At 37.9% G+C, this 24,399-nt stretch overlaps 1 protein-coding gene across 3 annotated transcripts in view; it reads left to right on the forward strand.

Annotated features, from left to right (window-relative positions):
* The window catches only part of SRFBP1 (serum response factor binding protein 1), a 70,130-nt gene extending 47,363 nt beyond the window's left edge, over nucleotides 1-22,767 (forward strand). For all 3 annotated transcript variants that reach the window (XM_064642211.1, XM_064642213.1, XM_064642212.1), the window contains 4 exons: nucleotides 19,038-19,119; nucleotides 19,996-20,737; nucleotides 21,150-21,187; nucleotides 21,908-22,767. In XM_064642211.1, coding sequence (XP_064498281.1) covers nucleotides 19,038-19,119; nucleotides 19,996-20,737; nucleotides 21,150-21,187; nucleotides 21,908-22,095 — 1,050 coding nt within the window. In that variant the 3' untranslated portion in view covers nucleotides 22,096-22,767. The remainder of the gene's footprint in view (nucleotides 1-19,037; nucleotides 19,120-19,995; nucleotides 20,738-21,149; nucleotides 21,188-21,907) is intronic.
* The last annotated feature ends 1,632 nt before the right edge of the window (nucleotides 22,768-24,399 follow it).

The raw sequence follows: 24,399 nt of genomic DNA on the forward strand, positions 1-24,399 counted from the left end.
AGTCTGTTAATGTCACACTTTGTAGTGGATAGAACTTACGTTTCAAATCAAATTTATGGATTGATGCTGATGCACTTTTAAACCCATAGAGACTTTTTAACCTCACTGCAGTAGAAGAATATGTACAATTAATTAGTACAGTACTGTTGACAAGTGACGGTTGTGCCATCATGACTTTATTGGTTGCTGTTGATTGGCCATAGAATATCCCCAGCTAAAGAAAGCATCCCTTTTGTGCTTTAACAAAAGTTAATTTTCCAGTATTTTATCTCTTATTTTCCCACATTTAGCTATTAAATGAACAACAAAAAAAATTTATTTTCTATCCCTAGCAATATTCTGTAGTCTCAGGAAATGCAGACCACACTGTTTACCTTTTCATTAACTCGAATTTCAAAATATTTGAAGGAAAATATCCCGTGGCTGTTTTCATTGTCAAAATAGGTTTGTTTTCATTGACAAAATGCAATCTGCTTTTAATTCACTGTGGAATGCTGAATATTAGTTTTGCATAGTGGTCATGTAGTCAAGATATTTGTTTAATTCCTTCTGCCCACTGAGATTTTATGTTCCATTACTGTGTTTCCCCAGTATTTTTCAGAATAAGATGAGCATACTTTTCTATTTTAAAAAAGTTTGCATAGATTTCAGTCAAGTACAATAAAATTGTGCTAAGTGTTTAGCAAGTGGCAGTTTACTGTGAGCTCTTGTGATTTATCTGTCAATATGGCTATACTCATGGTTGCTAATAAGCAGGTCAGATTTATAATAGTTGCAGAGTGAGTTGGCAAGAGTCACCAGACACCGGACTTCTGCCTTTCCAAACTTACAAAACCATTACAGGGTTTACCACACTGCTGTAAGACAGGAAGCAGCAGGTGAACAGTTTTTTGTGCACCTCTGCTGAAATATTTTTAATTGTCCTAGTTAGAACAACTGGGACCAGTTCATCACTGGATGGGTGTAACCCAAAACTGTGTATTCTATAGCCTTCCATGCCATTTCCCAGAAACTGTTATCAATGAACCATTTACACCATCTGCACATAGAGCCTGACTCCTCAGGCTGTAAACTAGGTGCTAAGAGGCCTGGGAGATAGGAGTTGCTCTTGTCCTCACACCCATTAAGGAACCCCCCGCCCTGAGGGAGGTACTGAGCATTCCTGCCTGAACTGGAGGATATATAATCTTGGAGTCTTGGGACCTTTTTAACCACTCGTGGGATCCAGAGGAAGACTGCAGATCACTGCTCTCAACTGAACTGCAATCACCACTCTTGACCAGACTGCACCAGCCCTCTCACCAACAGGTTTTCCCCCTCTCCCTTTACTTTGGACTCAGGGGGCCCAAAGAACACCACTCTGTTCATGCTCCAGGGTGCTGGGTTATACATTTGGGTTTTGTGGGTTAAAACCAATTGTTTGTCTGTATAACTGTACTTATTGTATTACTTTATTAAATTGTTATTCTGACTTATAATCTCTCTTTTGGGTTGAGTTCATTTTCCACTGCTGGTTTACCTTTAAACCAGAACATTAATCCATTTTAATATTGCTGCAGCTAGCATCATTGTTATCAACAGGTGAAAAATTCTATTTTAAAAATTGTAATAAATCTTATCATGCAACTTTGACTGTTGTTTATATTGCTGGTGCTATTTCCAACTGTTGAAATGGAACCTGTATTTTCTAGGTTCTCACTAAGTCTTTATTCGCTTTCTGTGCATAGCTGTGTATTGTCTGCAACCTTATTTGCCAGACCTTAGTAAAATTAGAAAAATATGTGGTAGAGCTTTTGTCTATTTTTTTTTAAACTCATATTTGCAGCTGTGATGGCATTTTGTGCTCCAGCACACTGAAGTTATAAATTGGAAGCCAGTCCTAGAAATGGTATTCATTACAAGCAGAAAACTGAATTGGGAACTGACAAAGGTCTTAACTGTTCAACTTGTTGCTAACATAGATTTAAGGTAATTTAGATATGTTAAGATAGGTAGGATAAATAGATTAATATTTATTAATGTTTTTCCAGTATTAGAAAATTATGTGTATAATGTATGCTGTTTCTCCAGAAAAGGGAACACCTTCATGATAACCGGAGACGGTTTTCTTGCCTTGGCACTAGCAGTAACAGATATTGACTAACTTATTTTTAGCATCTCATTTAGCTTTTCTTCCAGTAACTTTTTGGTGTAAAGCACATGAAAAAAAAATCCCAGTCTTTTAAACACTGAGAATAACAGAATTCTGCTCCAGCATAATGGAACTCTCTAGTACAAGCAGCAGTATGGAGTGTCATCTTGCTTTAAGTCAAAATACTTCTTATTTTTCCTAAAAGTCCATGTGCTTCAAAATTGAGTGACTTTAAGATTTTGGCAAGGGGAGGCTTGAAATTGAAATGAACTATTGTGGTTTTCTATGAGTGAAGACTAAAGTACCAGTGTATATTAATGTTATCAAAGACTGAATTGAGCACATGCTTCTGACTTGCAGAAATACCAACAAATATTCAGATATGATAAATGCCACCTCTGTTTTTTTGCTTCCAGATTCAATCTTCATATAACCTTAGTAGCGTAGTTTTGGTTTTCTTTACACTGATTTCTGATCTGTGATCCTTGAAAAGAACGCCACGTTTTCCTACTAAGTCTTGTATTTTCATCCGTTGCTCAAATCCTGCTGTGTTTGAATCATGCAGATGCTTTTCTGCAAAGAGGACTCTGCACAGCAAAAGTTTGTTGAGGCCATGCAATGCCACATCCCTCTGAGTCTCAAGATTACTGAAAAGCTTGCTACAGTTTCTAAGCGTGTTGTGAAATTTTTTTTAGACCAGAAATGTAAGTCATCACTAGCTCTTAGAAGCCCTTTTTTTTTCTTTTTTTTTTTTTTTTCTTTTTTTCTCTCTTGCTAATATAAGGTCTGGCAAGCTTATTTGGGATTGCTTCATGTTCAGGAACCAGCTTTGTCTTGTTTGGAATTTAAAAGGAATTCGAAGACTTTAGAAACAGGATCTCAGGCAGCTCATGCACAGCAACCATGTGCACAGTATGATTTTGATCATTAAAAATATAAGCTGCTTGATGAGGACAGCTAGACTTGACATGATTTTGGAGGGTGTACATTAATGCCGTGGGCTTCAGGTCCAGATATTTTTAATAGATGCCCGAAGACTGATATGTTGCAGTTAAAAGTTCTGGGGATTTTTTCATGGATGAGTGATTTTAATATCTTTACCTGTATGGCTTAAGTGAACTTGGGATTGGGGAACCAATTAAATTACTAAGAGTAATAAGAAAAGGTTTTTGATGATTTATCAGATGAGATTTTTACTGATTCACATATGAAAAGACCCTGTTTCATCTCCCAAACTTCTTGAATTCACTGGATCTCTGGTGCAGGACTAAGGACGTCCTTGGGCAAAAAGGGTATGAGAAAGAGGCAGAAATGTGCTTCTGTTCAGGACAGACAGGAAGAAGAAGGATGAACTTTACAGGCTGATTATGTATTAATTTCATTTCTTTCAGAGGAGTCTTTCAGTCACATTATCAAAATAGCATTTCTCAGATTCATATAATTTTTAAACCATGCAAATGATGGCCTGAGATTAGTATATCAACCCACAACCCCTCTCTCATCACCAACCAAAAAAAGAGCAAGGGTGGAGTAGTCACAGTGCTTGCTTTGGTTTTTGTTCTTCTTTGTAGATTTATATTGAAAACGTTTTTCACACCAACAGTTTGTGAAAGGCAATTTATGAAAGGCTGCTAGCTTTGAGGCATTAATTGACAGTGAGTAAGTAAATAATTGGAGCATCAGGTTTCCCAAAGCATCTGACTAGATGATAATCTTTGATTATTGATTTGATTATTGTTCTAATGAATACATTTATTTATTAAGGAAATTTTAAACTTGATACTGCTAGTACTCTTGAACTGTGTGGCAGAGAAAGATGTATTTTTGGAATCAAGTAGAATTTTTGATTAAACACATCTGCATCCATAGAGGAACAGTCATATTTGTATTTTCTATATAAAATTATAAATGTTTCTATTTTAACTGAAAATCCTAACTGTACACTTGTGATCTTTGCCTTCATTTATTTTAAAAGTGTATGCCCTGGTGGAAAATATCTAAAATAACCCCTCTGTATTCACTGTAGATTTAATCTGAGGAAATGCACTGAATCATAAAAAGGGCCCCTAAAAAAAGCCTTTTGCATTTTAATTGAAGGCTTGCTGTTAGGTTCAGAGGCTTTGGATCAGGCACAAAATAGTTGCTGTCTCTTGTTTGAGGTTTGGGGGATTTCTTCACAGTCCACTCCCCTTCTCCTCTCCCCAGCCCTCCACTACACAACATACTGATTAGGATAGATGTTATTATTGATGTAAAACTTCTGCTTCTGTTCTTACTGCGTGTAATAGGAGACAATTTTATGTACATGGATTTTTAACATTGCTTATGGAAATATTTTGTTTGCAGTCCATAAACGATAGGGAGAAAACTACTGAATCATGATGTGATAGTCCATAAGCTTGGTATAATATGCTTATCATTAATACTTGCAGTTCTGTGGTTCAGTTTTGGCTATATGGCGGCAAATGGCTGGTGTTTTTGAGGAACCCACGAAAAACTTCATTCTCCTTTTTATCTAAATTCTGTTGTTACACTGATGATTTAATAGTTTAATGATTGCCTATCTGGACATGGTTGACAGTCTCCATCTCACTCCTCTCCCCCTTTTTTATAAGTATTAATTAATGGAAACATTGTTATCTTACTTCCTTTTGCTCCAGAAGGAATGGGTTGCCTTATAGGTACATGTATGTTTCCGTTCTCCAACAATGTGTTTATGCTGAGAATAGTAAAATAATTATATTCAGTTTATTTTCCTACATGTTATAGTGTTATCCTCCCTTCTTACTTCAATATGGAACAATAGATATTCATTTGCATATCAGATGCCAGATATGCTTTTCTCTCTGTAGTAGTTGTATCTGTCAACATGTTAATATTTATTGGAAATGTGATGCATTGATTTAATAGTAAAATTTCTGGCATCACAGACTAAAATAATTGGCTTGATGCTGGGAATCAGTACTGCAGAGTTAAATTCTTTTTGTCCTGAGTATTTTGACTCTGTTTGAATTCAGTTACACTGAATGTATGAAGCCACTGTTTTCTGAGAATTTTCCATGTCAAACACCAGATGTTAATGTTAAACAGGAATGTTTGTGGTCTTCCTTAGATTACTGATGAAGTGAAGAATTTTACATTCATTGATGAATATCACATTGAGGCGTAAATACTTTCTCTGTGGGACTGATTGTTTGTTGTTTTCTTTTCCTGAGGGTTCCTCATCTTACAAATTTGATCACCTGAACTGCAAGCTGTTTAGCATGGCTTTTGTGTATACTAGTCTGTATTTTAGAGCCTGGAGTCCATTGCTATGGTTGCAAATGAAATTTTATGTTAGTATAAAAGTGTCAATTTTTAACAAATCTTTCTCTAGTCTTCTTCCACCTACTTCTCTACCTGACTGTCCGTCTGTCTGCCAGCCCAGCCAGTATCAATCCATCCCCAGGCTTCCAGTGAAAAAGTACATATCCTGTATATTAGGTTCTGTCTGTCACACTCCCACCTGTGGACAACCATTCCTTCCCCCACCGCACTCTTCCCTTACTGTCTCTGGAACAATTTGCAGATCACTTCTCCATTAGCCCCTTTGCATTCAAACTAGGCTACCACACACATGCCGCTGTAGTACCACTGTTTGAGAGCAAGGAGGTAAACTAGACCAAAGTTAGCATCGTCTCCAATAGCAGAGTAGAAATTGCAGCAATCTCATTTTAACTACAGCTTTGATTTTGTTCATTCTGGAAAGAATATTTTTTAAGTTCAGTGTTGAAATAAACTGCTAGTAACTTTGGCAGTTTTCCACAGAGGTATTGTTTATCTTTGATACAAAAGGCCTGTCTCCTTTCAAATTTTAAAGTGCTAGTCCAGGAATCTTTCTACCATTCATTTGCATTCCCGTGAAGCTGTATTTCTTAATTTTGTTGCCTAGATGAACAGACTGTTCAAGTTTATTAAAGTACAGTCCTGTCCCTAGACCAGGCTCAAACTCAAAAGTGATATGATTGCCTTTGATTTGAATGTGCTCATTTCACTTACTTAGTGTGTCAGACCAGAATGTGGGCAGGCATATTATTGTCAGTAAAGCTCAGAGGAATTTGATTCAAATTTTTGTGAGTAATATTTGTCTTTGAACATCTAGGTAATTCAAATACAATAAACATGCTTGAGAGACTAGAAATGGATGAAAAGGTGGGTGGGAAGAGCAGTGCTTTTGAGGTTGGATATGCCTGTGGTAGTGATGATGTGATGCATAGTGCTGCACATGCACACGTCTGTACTACTTGGTCCCCAAAAGATTTATATCATGGGACTCATGAAAGACAAGCAACTCACAACTTTCATTTTTATTTTAAATGAGTATTTGAGTGATGCGTATAAATATCTTTCTGTATTGAGTATTTGAGTGATGCGTATAAATATCTTTCTGTATATGAGCTGTCATTGGAACAATGGAGGAAAATATTAGAAGTAGTCTTGTTTCTGTGCTTTCCTTGAAAAAAATGCAGGACAAAAAATGTGGCATGGCAAGATTCTCGTGGTGGTTGGTTTGGCAACTTTGGGGTTTTTTTAAATTCAGGAAGGCCAAATTACTGATGTCCACCATCTTCTTCTCCAAAATATTGTTCAGGCTTGCATACAATGCCTAAGAGGCAGAATCTCAGTGCATGGGTGAGAGTATGTTATCAAAATGAAACGTTTAGGTATTTGTAGTACCTGTGGGGCTGGAGAAAGCTGGACAGGAAGGATGACCAGCAGCATAATCAAAATTGCACTGAAAACTTTAAAGGACATAAAGGAATATTTTAAAGCACGGGGAAGGTGATATGCTTGGAGAAACATCATATTCACAATGACATGACATACAGGGAAAGGCCAAGAATGGAACAGCTTGATCCGATAAAAAATGAAGGTAAATCAGACTGCCTACAGTGCTAGTTGATTGACACCTCCAATACTAAGCTACAGGGAAAGGGTGTATATTATAAATGCTTCCATACTAATCCTTGCACCAAAAAAAATAGTGGAGGGAAACTAGAATATTTAACATATAATATCATCACATATAAAATAGATATTCTCCTTCCACCAGGTCTTCAAGATAATTAATGAAATTTACCATCTTTACAGGAATAATGGGATATGAGGTACATGCATGAGAGTAGTGCTGTTCTGTGAAGCACTGTATTTTAAGTCTTAACAGCTCAGTCATATTAATGGAAAAGAAAATCCCTAAGAAGCATTTTGATTGGAATTTCCAACTGGCATAAAAGTTTGGTACTTGCATGTCCTACAGCCTCCAGTCAGAATGATGCTGGTGAACAGAAAATCTTAAATGAGATTAGAGAAGCTACAAATTTAGGACAGATAATAATAGTGAAAGTTTTCAATTACCCTTAATTCATATGGCTATTTAAGACAGAATCTTTGAATTACATCCTTTATGTATCCACCGGGAAAGTAATCAGTTTGTAAAGTTGATCCACATGAAGGGACAGGGAGAAGGATATGTGCAACCAAACGAGAAAGCAAAATGTTTTCTCAAAGAGGGTGTTTGGGCATTTGAACAGGCTCCCCAGGGAAGTGATCGCAGCACCAAGCCTGACAAGAGTTCAAGAAGTGTTTGGATGATACTCTCAGGCACATGGTGTCCTGTGCAGAGCTGAGGGTTAGACAGGATGATCTTTGCGGGTCTCTTTCAACACAGCATATTCTGTGATTCTGTGATCTATCTGTAAATCCTGTAAGTATTGGTACTCATGGAACAATTTTGACTAAGGTTCATGAAGCTGTTTTAGCATTAACTTCCAGCAGGGCTTTTTTGTGTGTGTTCATGTAAGAAACAAAGATCAGTGTATCCTTGAGGGAAGAACGGCCATATTTTATTACCTCTTGATCTTGTTTTGAGAAGCACCATAGAGTTGGCACTCTATGATAGTGTGCTAAGTGAATGCACTTGTATCTAGAAATTAAGCACAAGGAGAGAGAACATAAGGCAGAATTTACATGAGTTGAAACATTATTTTGGTTGCTTAGAGGACTTAAAACGTTAAGATGTCTTTAATGTTATATAAGCAATTGTAATTACTTATGTTAAAGACTGACACTCATACATTACTAAAGGAAAGGCTCTTTCTGTATATTTGCTTTGTGGTGTGGCTCAGAATTGCATTGCAAAATCAGAAAAAAAGTAAATCTGACATTCCTGATGTTTCTAAAAATTAAAAACAGCTGCTATTGTCTTTTGCTCCTTTTATTTTTTATAAATGAAACTATCAGTTTTGCATTGTGTATCATATAGAAATAAAGTGCAATATCATTCTGATTTCTTCCCCTCTTTTCTATGCAGATCAGTTTTTAAATAAGTGCTGCAACTCAGAATTAAGAAATCAATAGTTAAAAAAATTTAAAAAAAAAAGGAAGTTAAGGAATTAGGAGGCCTCTTTCAGCTCAATATGAAGCCCATCAGTTTGTTAACAGTGGAAAACTAAATGAAAAGTTACTAGTGCTTGAACTTTTAAAAATTTAACTTTAGAAGGAGAAAAGTTTGATGTTCTTGAATTACTGGAATTCTGTTCTTAAAAATCTCATCTATTGGGATGTCAATGAATGTAGCTGCTAAGACCATCAATATTAAAAAGTTAGAGCTTGGTAAAATGAGAGCATAAGGTTACAGGACTTTGCCCCTCTATGGTAATATTGGTAGGTAAGAGAAAATGGGAGGTAAACAGTCACTTAGTGGAGTATAATGGCATTACATTTTAAAGATGATGGTCTAGTTTTTTCTTGGGTTTGGAATATGAGTAATTGCCAAATTGATTGGAATGATTTTGTGGTCATTTCACATTAGGAAAACTCTGGATGCCAGAGTTAAGTAATAATAATGTAATGGCCTAGAAGCTGCCCAGGACCTCTAAGCATAAAGATTCGGTGTGCCATATAGTGAAATAACTGCTGTAAAATCTGAACATCCAGGATTGCCATTTAATTTACATCCATCGTCTGCTGATAGGCTCAAGTAATATCAGGGCTTACATATATATCGGACATGTGTTTATCATTAGAGCAGGTTTCAAATGCATTGTCAATAGACTTAATGATGGAAAAGCTACATTTTGGTGCCAAAGAACTGCTGTGTCTATCTCAGATGTTTTAATAGTTTTTTAGTGAACTGAATTTGTATTTCCATTGTCTTTTTCAGAAAAAGTCTGAAAAACATATATATTTAAAAAAAACCAAATCTGTTTTCAATTGTTCACATAAATTGCAGTGTGGTATGCCAAGAAATGCTGTCTTGTTTTGAGTAGCATATGATAACATGGCCTACCCCTCGTTAGTGCGTGCAGTGTTCATGAAGTCTTTAAGTCATCTGTGCCTCCAAATCCCTGGCTCTCATATTTATTTCCATCAGCAGTGCTCTGAGCAGAAATATGTCTCTCCCAAGAGTTTTATCTGAAAACATTGACCTGACAGTACTTTAGTTATATATAGATATGTTCCCTCGTGGTAATGCTTGTAAATGTGGAGGTCTGAGCAAGATGGGGTTTGTTGGCAAGGGTAACTTTTTTCCTTTGCATTGTAAATTATCTGAAATATACCTGATTAAATTGGAGATTGTTTAAATTTGAAGATCTCAACTATGTCGAATGTCTCTGCTGTAAACTTAATTTTGTATGTGCTTATACATATGGTACTGTGTCGGGCTTCATCTGACAAGTGGTGACTTGAGGTTTGAGCATCTGTTTTATAGTGAAATATTGTAAGGCTGTATGAAGACTACATCCCTGATCGTTCGGTCCAGAGTTCTGTCAGCAGATTTACATCATAAGGAGAGCAGTATCTCAATTCCGAAACTTCTTTGGTTCATCCAAAACAGAATACTGTGAACTTTTGGTCCATTAATAGTTTTAATAACACAGAGCTCATCCCTCTGTCACACCAATTCAGTGCTGCCATGTGCTTTCACTCAACCTTTGGACACGCCCAGGGTTCACAGCTGAACCTTGGGAGCTCAGGTGCATTCAGGTTGCAGTGAAGTCAGAGAATTCTGTTTACTGCTCTGTTTACAGCACTGGCTGGATGTTGTTGGTCTCCCTTGTGTTTCTGCTCTCTTTTCTATAACAAATAAGTATAAATAATCAGTTTTTAATTTTTTTTTCCCAAAAGTTATCTTTCAAATTTCATTCTGATATTAACCAGCTTAATTCTCTATTTGGCATTAATGAACAATTGCCTATTTTCAGTTTTCAGATCCTCATTCTAGATGGCCAGTTACAGACAAATGATCTGTTGATTTCACTTTTCTGTAAAGGTCAGTTCTGGTTTCAGATCTGATATCTTGTGGATGTCAAACTAATTTATGTATGACATTTCCTCCAAACTTCATTATCTTCTCTTAAGACTATGTGAATTTTGTGGCAAAGAACTTTTTCTCTATATTGTTCACAGCTACTGTCTGTTACCTGAGATGTGCTTTGATTCTGTTCCCCCTGAAGTACATATTTTGTTTCCAGATTTCTAGTTCATTGTATTTTGCTATGCAGTTTAGTTTCTTGCCTTATTTGGGTTGGGATATTTGCTTGGTTTTCTTTTGTGGAGTTTGGGTGTTTTTCTAGTGGCATCTGTTTTACTGTGCTGTGTCCCAAAATTTTTTCTCAGTTTGGTGAGGCGCATATATTTTATAGTGATACAGTCACAATGAATTAGACCACCATAACTGGGGGAGGAGTTATCACAGTGCTCACTTTATGTCTTCTTTCATAACCTTAATAAGTTATTTTTATTCCTTGTTGGATGCCAAACTGAGAGTACTATAGCCTTGGAAAAAATGGAGAAGCAGCATTTGAATTTTCCCACAATCTTGCTGTTTTCTGCTTACACCTAGAGTTCACCCTGTTCTCCATGAGGAAATAGTTAAGGATCCATGCCTACTTCATTCTGGAATTTTTTGCTCTGGCTTTTCTTTATTGAAACAATCATGGGAATTATTCTTTGCATAAAGAGAAGAAAGAAAGAATTGTAGAAGATTAAGTACATAATTTGTACTCAGGCAGGTCTGGGGTTTATGCCAATCTCTGCTGTAGATCACTCTGGAAGTTTGAGATGAAACACTCCATTTTTTATTTGACCATTTCCTAATGTGAAAAATAAGCATTACCTCACACTTGTATGATTGGCTTAATTAGTTGTGACAGATTAATCTAAAGAAACTCTATTATAGACCCTTTCATACTCCAGTTAAATATTGTCATCTAGCACTTACAAAGCTCTAGGCTTTTGAAAGGGCCTTTAAACCTTTTTCAAATACTTGGATAGTAGGTGTTTTTATCATGTATGCAGCAAAGAATAGCAAGAAATCCATTTTTGTTTGAATTTGTAACCTATTTTGAAACTTTTATTTTAAAAGAGGAGCAATGTTTATACATCATACTTCTTTTTGATAAAAGACAAACCACATTTAACGTGGAACTGAATGTGAATTTAAGTGAACAAATTTATGGGGAAAAGAATAGCTGTGGTCCAGACATTCAAATGAAATTAGGGCAGTGTAAGTACCTTCATAGTATTTAGAAGAATCTCATGCTCCTCCCTGATTCTTGATCCAAGAATCTGTGGAAGGCAGTGATGAGTTGAGTCAATGTTACTGCCAGTAGCACAAGGTCAGCTAGATTTTCCAGACTTCTGCCTTCTGTTGTGTGCAGCTTTACAGATGAGCAACAAGATTGCCCAGGATACCCCATGTTGCCACGAGTCTTCAGCTTCATAATGTTCTTCATAACGTTTGTGTGTTGGGTTTGCATGACAAGGGTTTGGTAGTGGGGTTGGCTACAGGTGTGACTTCTGTGAGAAGCTGCTGGAAGCTTCCCCTGTGAAGACAGAGCCAGCTAGCTCCAAGACAGACTCACCACTGGCCAAGGCTGAGCCTACTAGCAATGGTGGCAGGATCTCTGGGATAACATCGTTAAGAAGGAATGGGGGGCAATGCACAGGAACAATTGCAAACAGAGAAGAGAGGAGTGAGCATGTGTAGGAGAAACAACCCTACAGACAGCAAAATCAGTGAAGAAGTAGAAGGGAAAATGCTCTAGGCACTGCAACAGAGATTCCTCTGCAGCCTGTGATGAAGACCATGGTGAGGCAGCTGTGCCCCTGCAGCCCATGGAGATCCATGGTGGAGCAGAGATCCACTGGCGGCCCATGGAGGACCTATGCCAGAGCAGGTGGATGTGCCCAAAAGAGTCTGTGATCCATGAGAAGCCTGTGCTGGAGCAGGCTTCTGGCAGGACCTGTGACGCCATGGAAAGAGGAGCCCATGGGGGAGCAGGTTTGTTGACAGGACTTGTGACCCCACGAGGGACTCACATGGGAGCAGTTCATGATGGACTGCAGCCTGTGAAAAGGAGTCATGTTGGAGAAGTTCATGGAGGACTGTCTCACATGGGAGGGACCCCACAATGGAGCCGGGGAAGAGTGTGAGGAGTCCTCCTCCTGAGGAGGAAGGAATGACAGAGACAACATGTGATGAATTGACTACAGCCCCTATTTTCTGTCCTACTGTACCCTTGGGGTGGAGGGAAGAGAAAACTGGGAGTGAAGTTGAACCTGGGAAGAAGGGAGGGGTGGAGGGAAGGTGGTATAAGATTTTGTTTTTAGTTCTCATTACTCTGATCTAATTTGATTGGCAATAAATTTAATTAATTTTTCCCCAAGTCAGATCTGTTTGCCTGTCACATTAATTGCTGAATGATCTCTCCCTGTCCTTATCTTGACCCATGAACCTTCTGTTGTATTTTCTTGTTCTGCTGAGGAGGAGAGTGATAAAGCAGCTTCACTGGGCACCTGGCATCCAGCCAAGGTCAACCCACCACAGCTTGCAAGATAAATAAAGTAAATATCCAAATATTTTCATGGTTGAATTACCACGATAACAGAAAAACATGTAAATTCATATGAACTGTGGCAAGCATTGAAAACAATAATAAACAAGTTTACTTGTATATCTTGATGTTTTGTAGGAAATTATTCAGTTTTTCTTCTCTTGTTCTACCACAAGACATTTTCATGATGAGTTTTTGCAAAGGTTTTAGATCTATTAAGACATGTATTTTAGCTTCAATTCAAAATTTTTCATCAACCTATTTTAAAAATCATTTATCATCCAATTAAAAAAAATTCTGCTGGAGCTTGGATGATTTCCTGAGATCCATACAGAACTGATTTCTGTAAGAACTTCTCACCTGTCTTAGAATCGTAGAATCATAGAATCGATTGGGTTGGAAAAGACCTCAGAGATCATCGAGTCCAACCCTTATTATTAAGGTGGTGTAACTGCTACTTCATAACACCTGTACCATCATTTTGATGTTATGCAACATTGGTATAGCTTGAGTGAAAATGAAGTAATAGATTATTATAGATCTGACAGGTTTTGGCTATCCATTTCCAGAGTCTACAGTATTTAATGCTGGCATTTCTGTTCTTTGATTATAATGGGATTGCTTCCTGTTACTTCTGTATTTGGGAGAACCACTCTTATAAAGTCTTGCCACATGTAACCTGTTTTCTACATCCCTTAGTTGACTTGTCGTCCAATTATTAAGCTGAGACACAGTCAATAAACAACCTCTTGTTGTCAGGAGCTGAGAGAGCAATGCTGTCATGAATGATACTATTAACCAGTTGCCTCTCATACCAAAATCTTCACCATGTTTGATGGTCACAGATCACATACTGTATTTCTTACAGACATAAAGAAAGAGGGAGAACTAGCTGCATTTCACAGTCAGAAAGTAACTTCTCTCAAGCATCTTATTCCAAAGTATTACAAGGACATAGTATGGACTTGGGTGGCAGCCTTGATTTGGCATCTTCAGCCACTCTGTGACTTCACATTAATCACATCTACTGTTATGAAGGACAGCTGTAATTACTTAGAGCTCTGCAAAGAACATGTGGATTAACAGGTTTTGTAGTTGTTTGGGGTTTTGGTGTTTTGGGGTTTTTTTCAGTAGAGAGCTCTTCTCCTAAGCTGCTACAAAGGCTATTGCAATGACATCTTGGTTTGGCCCAGAATTAGGTCTTACTTTTTTTATGCTTACTCTGGTTAGCATTGTCTCTGCCATTTTTTGCTTAAAATCAGGTTGTTAACATTTGACATTAAAGTGTACTTCTGGATAGTTTAGAAGCTGGTATGATGTACTTCAAGATTGCTTTTTGTGTCATGGTTTTTACCGTGTACTGTATACTTGTTAGTGGGGTTTCTGACTGTCTCCATTTGAGTGTCATTATTTTAAATAACAGATGATCTGAAATGAGAGATGCAGCACCGCTAAACTTTATCAGTTTGGCAGCACTATCACCCAGCTGAAATTCTAGTAGTCGTCTTTTTAGTAGTACACTCTTCTAGTAGCAGTTTTGTTTCTGATGAGGCCTGTCACAAGGCAATTCCCTTTTGCACAAAATGCAGATGAAAAATTAAAAGTGTGAGCTCTTTCTTTCCCATTATCAATTATAACTACAGCAGAGAGGGTACAAACAAAATCAGTCTCGAAATGGGAAGATTAATCAGAATGAAGCGATAGTCAGAAGTCTCCATTTCATGCTCCCGAGTTAATCACAGGTTGCTGCCCTTTAATTCATCCTGAAGCTCTGCTGTTTCAGGTGTACTATCAAGGCATGCCTTTCAGCTCCTGTAGTCCCATCTGCTCCGAGACTGTGAGACACTCAGTTTCTCATTCTCACTATTACCTGCGTTGTATGAAGCAGATTCTATTCACACAGCTTATGCCTTGATGTTTATACTGTTGGGTTGATTTTTTTTTTAGCCTGTAGTGCCAGCTTTTGGAGCCATTCCATGCTTCTGACTCCTGTTCCATCACATCTCAAAACTTGCTGTTGTGAATCTGCTTTTATCTTAGCAAGCTTGTAATGTCCATTCTATTCCCAGTCATTGCCACTTGGTGCAAAGTTTGTCTCCCTTATATGGGGCATGCATGACATCAGTGATGATAGACAGTTTCAATATTATATATGGAAATACTTGCCAAGATAAAAAGATTGAGAAGACTGACTTTCAGGTGGTTTTGTATTTAACTGTGGTGGTTTCACCCCAGCCAGAGCCAAGCCCCAGGCAGCCACTCATTCATTCCCCCACCAGCAGGATACTTGGGAAGAGAACTGGAAGGCTAAAAGCCATAATACTCATGGGTTGAGACAAAGTTTAATAGAGAAAGCAAAAGCTGTGCACACAAGTAAAGCAAAACAAGGAATTAATTCACTGCTTCCCACAGGCAGGCAGGTGTTCTGCCTCTCCAGGAGGGCAGGGCCCCATCATATGTAACAGTTACTTGGGAAGACAAACATCATCACTCTAAACATCTGCCCTTCTTCTCCACAGATTTATACACTGAGCATGATGACATATGGTCTGGAATATCCCTTTGGTCAATTTGGGTCACCTGTCCCAGCTGTCTCTCCTGTCAACCTCCCATGCAGCCCCAATTTCCTCTCCAGCGTGGCAATAGGAAAAGCACAAAAGGCCTTTAGCAATGACAAAAATATCTCCATACTGTCAACCCTGTGTTCAGCATAAATCCAAAACACAGCCCCATACAACCCACTGTGAAGAGAATTAACTCTACCCCAGCCAAAACCATCACAGTAACTTACAACTTCTCACCAAGAAGTGTGACTATGTACTGCTCCATTTCTTTGTTCACTTTGCAGCACCTTAGTTGCACTGAAGGAGGGAGAGTGTTCATATAGAAAGTACTAGCACATTCTTGCATAAAAAAATAAGTAGTGCAACATAGTACAAGAAGTAGCAGGAATATGTCAGAATAAAAGTGTACAATTCTAGTATCTAATTAAACATAAAGGGGACAGTAGAAGTGGGGAGAGGGTATTCTTGCTTGTAAAGACAGTTGACATTTTTCTTTCAAGTTTTATTTTCTCTATTCTCTATGTTTCTCTAAGGTTTTATATATTGGAAAATACTTAAAGAAAAATAAATCGAGCATTGCCTATGCCAAAAAAAACCCGAAACAAACTACACAGAAAAATGGGAAATCTTAAAGAATGTGAATGCCATATTGTTTGTTAGCTACTGTCTATCAGTGTGAATTGTGTTTGTGAAGTATTTTGCTATAAGGAAAAAATGTGGTTATTCCATATGGATTGGCCTGTACATGCTTAAACCCTTTCTATAAATATTTGAATTAAAGGACACCAGATGTTGCACAGAAGCTGCTGCTGCTTTCTGAACTTCATGGTATATTCTTTCAAAACCCACAGGAAGTAGCTGAGGGAAAAAGTGTATTAATTAAGTTCAGAAATAGATTTTCCAGCTATAGAAAAATCTCCAAAGAAAATAGCATATGATCTTCAGAAATGTGAGCTCTCTGTCCCAAGAATCTGGTGTCAGCATGCAGCATTGTCACATGGGGATTAGAATTCAGATTTCAAGTTCTCAGACCTAGGCTAGCCTGAAAGTAAGCCAGTCTGTGGCCCTTGGAAATGGACCCATCTTTTGTCCTGTCTGCTCTGACCTATGTTCATAGTTCTATAGACAGTGTTCAGAGAAAAGATTTTTCCAGTTTTTTCTTGGCCTAGAGAACTAATGTTGTAGTAACTGAGACTTGAGGGAAAAGGAAAGTGCTAGAATTCCCAGATGCTCTGCACTTCAAACATGAAATATGCTCTGATGTGCCTAAAGTATATTTTGTATAAAACTATGGCAAAAGAAATACAAAATGGGATTTGCTTTGCATTGGTTGAGGAATAAGATTTACATTTTGCAAACCAATTAAATATTTCTGCATTTAGAAGTACTGACTCTGCTGTAGTTGTAGTGCCTTCTTGCGCTCTGTTTCCTTCAGACCAAAGCACTGAAACTGACTCTTCTGCTCTAGTAGTTGGTGGGAAGTGTCCATCTATCCTTACGCAATGAATATATAATTGTTTATACTCTTGAGTCACATGATTCTGTTGGAAGAGCAGGTACACACAAACAAGTAACATTTGCCACTGAGCACTCTTATGTGAATTCAGTCAGCTATGTTTAATGTGCATTGCTGATGTATTAGGTAGGGTTTGTGTTGTGGTGATTTGACCCCAGCCAGCAGCTAAGCACCCAGCAACTGCTCGTTCACCTCCCCTGCAAGATGGGGATAGCATCCAGTGAGAAAAAGTGAGAAAAACTCTATCTTGAGATAAAGACACTTCAATAAGTGAATCAAAGCTGTATGTGCAAGCAAAAGAGAATAAGGATTTTATTTGCTATTTCCCTTCAACAGGCAAATGTTTAGCCACAACCCAGACAGCAGGGCTTCATTCCGCTAAAAGGTTGCTTGGGAAGACAAATGCCATAACTGCACACATTGCCCCATTCCTTTTCCTTACCTCGAGCTTTTATTGCTAAGCACAACTTGATATGGAATGGAATGTCCTTTTGGTCCTTGTGGATCACCTGTACCAGATGTGTTTCCTTTCCAACCTCTTGTCCACTCCCTGCCTGCCTGTTGGGAGGGCAGAGCGAGAAACAGAGAAGGCCTTGATACAGTGCAAGCACTGCTCATCAATGACTAAAATATTGGTGTGTTACCAACACTAAGATGTTTTAGTCAGAGATCCAAAGCACAGCACCATCTTGCCTGCTATGGAGAATGTTAACTCCATCCTAGGGCAGAGCCAGTACCTCCATCCCTTATTCTCTACCAGTTACACACCTGTGGCTTGGGCTCCATCTGTTGCGCTGGTTGCTGAGGACAGGAGAGGCCACAGATTTTCTTGAGTTGATGAGCACCAAAATCAGTACAGATTGGGTCACAGGGCACTTGCCCAGTTCTTTACAAGTGTTATCATCTGTTGATTCAGGTGGCTTCTGCTGTGATAATTCCTGTAGCATATAGCTCAAATCACAGATAGCAGCAATTTAAACATGTATCCATTACAGAGCCACTAGGAGGAAGGGAAAAATTTATGTCTCATCTACTCTCTCCCAAAGCAGGCTTTAAGGAATCTTCCTGCTAAATTTGTGGTTTACAAATGTATCACACCTCATTTTCCTCCATTAAAATCAAACAAACAAAAAACTCCCACAAACAAACAAATAAACAAAAACCCAGAAGACAAAGCTGCCTTTTGAAGTCTTAGGTATCTCTCATCTTGTTCTTCAAGGAGAGTGCTAATAAGAAGACAAGAACCTGAAAATGAGAGCTTTTACAAAGTGTCATACATTATTTCCAAGATATAAAAGGGAAAGTCAGAAAGGAAGGAATTCCTTCTCTTCCCTTTTTTTTCCTTAAAATTAAAGCAAGATCAGATTTCTTCTTTGAATCAATTGGCAGAGTTCCGGTATTCTACTGCATCAAATTCAAGGTTATTAGTCTTTATGGTCAAGTTAGACCTTGCATCTGAGCCACATTTAATGCATATTCCTTCCTGCTATGTCATTTTGCCAAATTTTATGACATCCATACTACACTTCTTGCAATCTGCTGTATTTCTTCAAGCAGATGCCTTCTACCAATATGATGTCTTTTGTTCAGTGGGTTCATGAATTTGCTTTTCATGTGTAAGAAATAGTAAATGTAAAATCAGTGTGCTAGCACTAAAAGATGTGTCTGGTATGCTTTAAAAGATAAATCATGTTATCCCTATTCAGTACCAGAGAAATATCATGTGATCTACATGTCTGTTATGTTTCTATCATGGTTAGACAGTCAGAGTTTTCTGCATTTAGAATGATGATAATACAGGCAAAATAAAATTATTACAGTATCATAAGCTTTCCTCTTGTTCAGTTCATGGTGCAGAATCACATTAATATGCATTGTAGCATAACTGACAGACTCTTGTAAGTAATCACCATTCTATTGACTTCATGCCCTGAATTTTTCTTGTATAGCCAAATTGTACTGCAACTGAGCGAGCGATGGCACGACTTGCAACACATCCAACCTTAAAGCCCAGATTTGTTGAACTTAAAGGTATGAAATATTTTAACTTGTTTATTACTTCAGTAGCTTACTGGCGTGGTACTTTGTTCCTGTATATTTCTGGCACGAACAAAAAAAAACCCTAAAAGCTTCTGTAGTTACCCTAACTAACTGCAGTGAACCAAGTGCCACAAACTTGTAATCATTTACGTTGGTTGAAGTGGTCTCATATGTGACTGTATGCAATATGACATTTAAGAACAAATAGGGTGTTGAACGAACAGGGTTTATAATGGGAACTCTAAAAATCAAATGAATGTAATGGAATATTTTTTAATTAAATGGGAATGTAAAAGGATCATTACAGCTGGGTTTCCAAAGGCAACTAGAAGGTTTTACAAATTACTTTCTAAATCTTCCTCAAAAACTGTCCCCAGAATCTTTAGGGTGTCTTTCCTGGTTTTTTAGGTTCTCTCTTGTTCTCTTGAAACTGAAATTTTCTACCTGAAATTGATGCTAAAGAGTCAAGTCCTAGTAATAATGTCACAAAGTTACTTGATTAATAACAGAGCATATCAAATACTCATTTAATTATATATGTGCAATTTATTATTAGTTTGCAGTTTTACACTCGAAGTAATGCCCTAAGTGAACATGATTATCGGCTGCACATTATTTGCTTAAAGTTCACAGTTAAACCCAAGTTTCATATTGTATTTCATTGATAATAATTTCTTTTTCTCGCTTTTGTTGATACTGTACTCTGTGGTCTTGCCCCATGTGTTCAGTAAATGATTGATAAGGACATTCAAAATACGCTTACTCAAAACAACATATTTAACTTGCAAAAGTGTTTTATTATATAAAAATAACTTATATAAATTGACATGTAGCTGCAACAAAATATTTCCTCTGCCCCTTGCACAGCTGCTGTAAAAGCTTTTAAGGATGCAAGAAAGAACCCAGACAAAGCCACTCCTTTGAAAAAGGCTAAGTCAGAAGAACAGCCTAAAGCAGCACAACATTTCAATAACAACTTGGATGACCAAGCTCCTAAACTAGCTCAAAAACAGCAAGGATGTGGACACAAAACAAAACTGAGTATGAAAATAGAGACTGACAGGGTGGCTGAAGAACTTTGTGAGAGTGCATCTGAGCAGAAAACTTTGGAAATGGAGAAAGCATATGCTCCAGAAGAATCTTCATTTCAGGCAGTAGAAATGCAAATAGTCACTGAGAACAAAACAGAAAAAAACCGTAGCTATCAAAAAAGGAAAGAAAATACGAGTATCAACAAATTAAATGCAATAATAGAGAAAATGGGTGATAGTGACCAGGAGCATCCTAGTGAAAAGGAATACTTTGATGATAGTACTGAAGAAAGGTTTTATAACGAGTCATCAGATTCTGACAGTGACAGCAATGATGATTTCTTCATTGGCAAAGTAAAAAGAAAGAAAAAAACAGCAGCAGTAACTAATCCTTCTTCAACAAAAGATAAAGATAGACTTCAGAAAAATGTAGTGAAGAAAGAAAAGAGCACAGTTCCTGGGACAGCACAAGATTTGATCATGGAAGAAAGAAAGCCACCTGCAAAAGCAGTCAGGCTAGAATCAGTGTTCTGCAGTTCCTTGTCGACCTCTAATCAGAAATCTCAAACCAGAAAAAGGTAAACCTTTTCCCCATGTTATGTTCTGCATTCCTTCCCTCCTTCTCAGTAGTGGAAATTGTTGTGATTTTCAGTAGTCCTTACCAAACAAAGAGAATTTGAGTTCATTAAAGCTTAGAACATGTTCACAGAAAGAAGACCTGTCAGTCTTCTTGCACTTTCTTGACATTAAGTATTTTTCAGATTAACATTAGCACTGATGTATACATAGGATTCCTAACTAGACCTGCATCCAAATTCAGTCACTTCTGAATACTTCTATTTCTAATTCTTTATTAACAAAGGGGCATTTAAGGGGCTCACATGATAAGCTTGAAAAGTCATTGCATGGGTGTTCTGGTGGTAATGATTCACAGGTTTTTGTAATCTTACAGATTTCTTGAAAAATCCTAAATTCTCTTTTTATTTTTAGAAATCCTAAAGACCAGCCACTCAAAAATGGAAGAACAGGTATGTATTACTTAACCTGGTAAAATTACAAGAGTAAAATCATCTTGAGATTTTGTTGCCTCTGCAGTTATGATAAGCTGTACTTCTTTTCTTTTCAAATTTGTGGAACATATATTAACATTTGTTGTTAAAATGGTCAAATTGTTGACCTTTCATTTTAATAATGGATATTATCTGCTCTTTTCTATTTTTTTAGTATTAGAAATACTTAAAGTACGGTTTACAGATGAAAGGGCTTTTCCATCTGTCAAGCAGTTAGTTTCACTTGTGCACAGGTAAAGGTACAGATTTTGATATGTACCTAGTACCTTGTGTCTTAAGTAGTTCCTCCAGTAGCTCCTGAAAATGTAGTATTTTATTCTATTTGTACTATATGATACCATTTTGGAATTCATTTGATCAAGGATATAATTTCAGTCATATAGAGTTATATTGTGTAATATCTCATTGGTTTATTGTGAAGAAAAAAGTTTAGACTGCTGAATATTTGTCTACACAAATTTTGAGTGGGGTCTGTAATAATAAATCTAACTATCTTCAGTCCACTGAATGGCAATTTACTGGGCTGCAAGATGAGGAAATCTTGCTGTGAATATTCAGATGACTGTGTTCCCCATGGGTTATTATTAAATTTTTGAAAATATCTGCAATCCCAGAGTAGTTTGCATCTATTTATGAAAGTTCATGATGTAGTTAATGCTTTGTTTTGTACTTGCACAGGTTTTCTTAAAAGTGAACCACAGCTGAAGAAACAACCATTTGCAAAAGCTTCAGGTATTAAATGTGACAATAAGAAAGCATGTTTGGAGCAGCCTCTTCATCCTTCATGGGAAGCAAGCAGGAGACGCAAAGAGCAAGTGTCTCAAATTACAGCATTCCAGGGAAAAAAGATCAAATTTGATGACTAGATTATATGTAAATTCAGGTTTAAAAAAAAAAAAAAAAAAAAAAAAAGATTTTTGCAACTGCTGTTTGAACATTTTTGTTTTACTGTCCATATCCTTTGCAACCTATAAAACTGCAACTGCTATATCTTACCATCTAGAATAATCAAGATTGCTTCATTTATTCTGTGTGCTGTCTGTGGATTAATGTAATGGCCATGTGGTGTTGGTTCATAAGTTCCATTGCATAGTCCCCCCATTTATGAAATACACTCTAACAATTTAATGTTTTTTAGGAACATCATTTTTGCCCTATAGGAATAGTACAGGTTCTTTGGAGCTTTTTTTTTCTAATGTAAAAATGTATTTTATATGTGGATTTGGATTGTCAAATAAATCTCAACTGGGGAAAAGTAAGAGATTCTTGAACTTGAACAGACCTCAAAAATTCATGAATGTACCAAGTAGCTGGAAAAGCTGATCACCTGTAAGCATGATATGAAAATTTCTGGAGATCAATTAAATATTGTCCTTTTAAACTGTGATCTCTGTCCTCTGATTATACTGCCAATTTGAAGAACCAAAAGAGTGTCTTTAATACTTTGTTCTGGTAGTTACAGCTGGGTCCTTTATCATGTGCAGCTTGTACTTTGTGAAAGAATATGAAAAATTAAAGCGTCTTTGTACATTAAGAAACATTTGACTTTTAAGTGCCTGTCTGACATTGAGAGTTCATTTGATTGGGCTGTGACATAAAAGGTTCATTGAATTTTTCTTCAAGTGCTTTTCATACTACTTAATTGAAATGAGTTCTGAACTTGTAATTAATTTTTAGCAGTGTTTATTTAATTATAGTCATCTTACATAATCAAGTTAATTCAGAAACTTGGTAAATGACTCTAGTGGATGTAAGATAATACACTGTACTATTCATACAGCATTTTGTAATGCCTTATAGTGAGTTTCTGTGGCTGGGTTTTGGTAGCGGGAGGGGCTACCAGGATGGCTTCTGTTAGAAGCTGCCAGAAGCTTCCCCTGTCCCATGGAGCCAATGCCAGCCGGCTCCAGGATGGACTTCCTGCCACTGGCCAAGGCCGAGCCAATTAGGAGTAACAGTAACACCTCTGTGATAACACATTTAAGAACTGAAGGTTGTTGCTCAGAAATAATTCCAGCTGGGGAAGAGCAGAGTGAGAACATGGGAACAACAAAGTAGGCACCAAGGTCAGCGGAGAAGGAGGGGCAGGAGGTGCTCCAGATGCCAGAGCTGAGGCCCTACAGCCCCTGGTGCAGACCATGGTGGAGCAGCTGTGCCCCTGCAGCCCATGGAGGAGCCCATGGTGGAGCAGGTGGATGCATGAAGGAGGCTTGTGACCCTGTGGGAGGCCCAGGATGGAGCAGGGTCTTGCCAGAGACCTGCAGCCCATGGAGAGGGAAGCCCACGCTGGAGCAGGTTTTTCCCAGGTAGGACTTGTGGCCCCTGTGGGGGACCCACGCTGGTACAGCTCATTCATGAAGGACTGCACCCCATGGAGGAGTGACCCACAGGACAGCAGTTTGGGAAGAGCTGCTGCCCAATGGATGGACTCACACCGGAGAGGTCCATCAGTTTCCCGTGGGAGGGACCCCATAGGAGCAGGGGAAGGACTCCTCTCTCAGAGCAGCAGCAGAAACAACAACTGACCGTAACCCCCATTCTCCGTCCCCCTGCACTGCTGAGGGGGAGGAGGGAGAATATGGAAGGAGAGGTGGGGGAGAGGTGTTTTTTAAGAGTTTTATTTTTCACTCTTTGGCTCTTATGCTATTAGTAATAAATTTAAGTACTATCCCCACTTTGAGTCTGTTTTACCTGTGAAGGTAATCGGTATCTGACCTCTCCCAGCTGTTACCTCAACTCATGAAGCCTTAGCTGTTTTTTTTTCTGTCCTCTGTCCTGTTGCAGAGGGAGAGTGAGAGAGTGGCTTTAGTGGGTACCTGGCATCTGACCAGGGTAAATCCACTACATGCCTAAGGAAAGTCCTGCATCAGACCAAAGGACCATCTGCCTAGTGTATTAAAAAGCAGTCAAAAAGGGATGTTTTAAGCATAGGATAGAGGGAGCACTCAGTCATACATCATGCAACATCGATATCTTCAAGCTTCTAGTTTTCCAGCTCCAGGACATTTTGTGATACTGTAGATTATTGCCTTTAATAATCGCCTATGGATTTCCTTTCTGCAGATTTTCTGCTCTTAAATCTATGCAAACTTGTAGAATATGTAATCCCTTAAAGTGTTGAAGGCCTTCCTACGTATTACAGTCTTACAACAAACAATATTTTTCTCTGT

The sequence above is a fragment of the Pseudopipra pipra genome, chromosome Z (assembly GCF_036250125.1).
Source record: "Pseudopipra pipra isolate bDixPip1 chromosome Z, bDixPip1.hap1, whole genome shotgun sequence".
Lineage (NCBI taxonomy): Eukaryota > Metazoa > Chordata > Aves > Passeriformes > Pipridae > Pseudopipra > Pseudopipra pipra.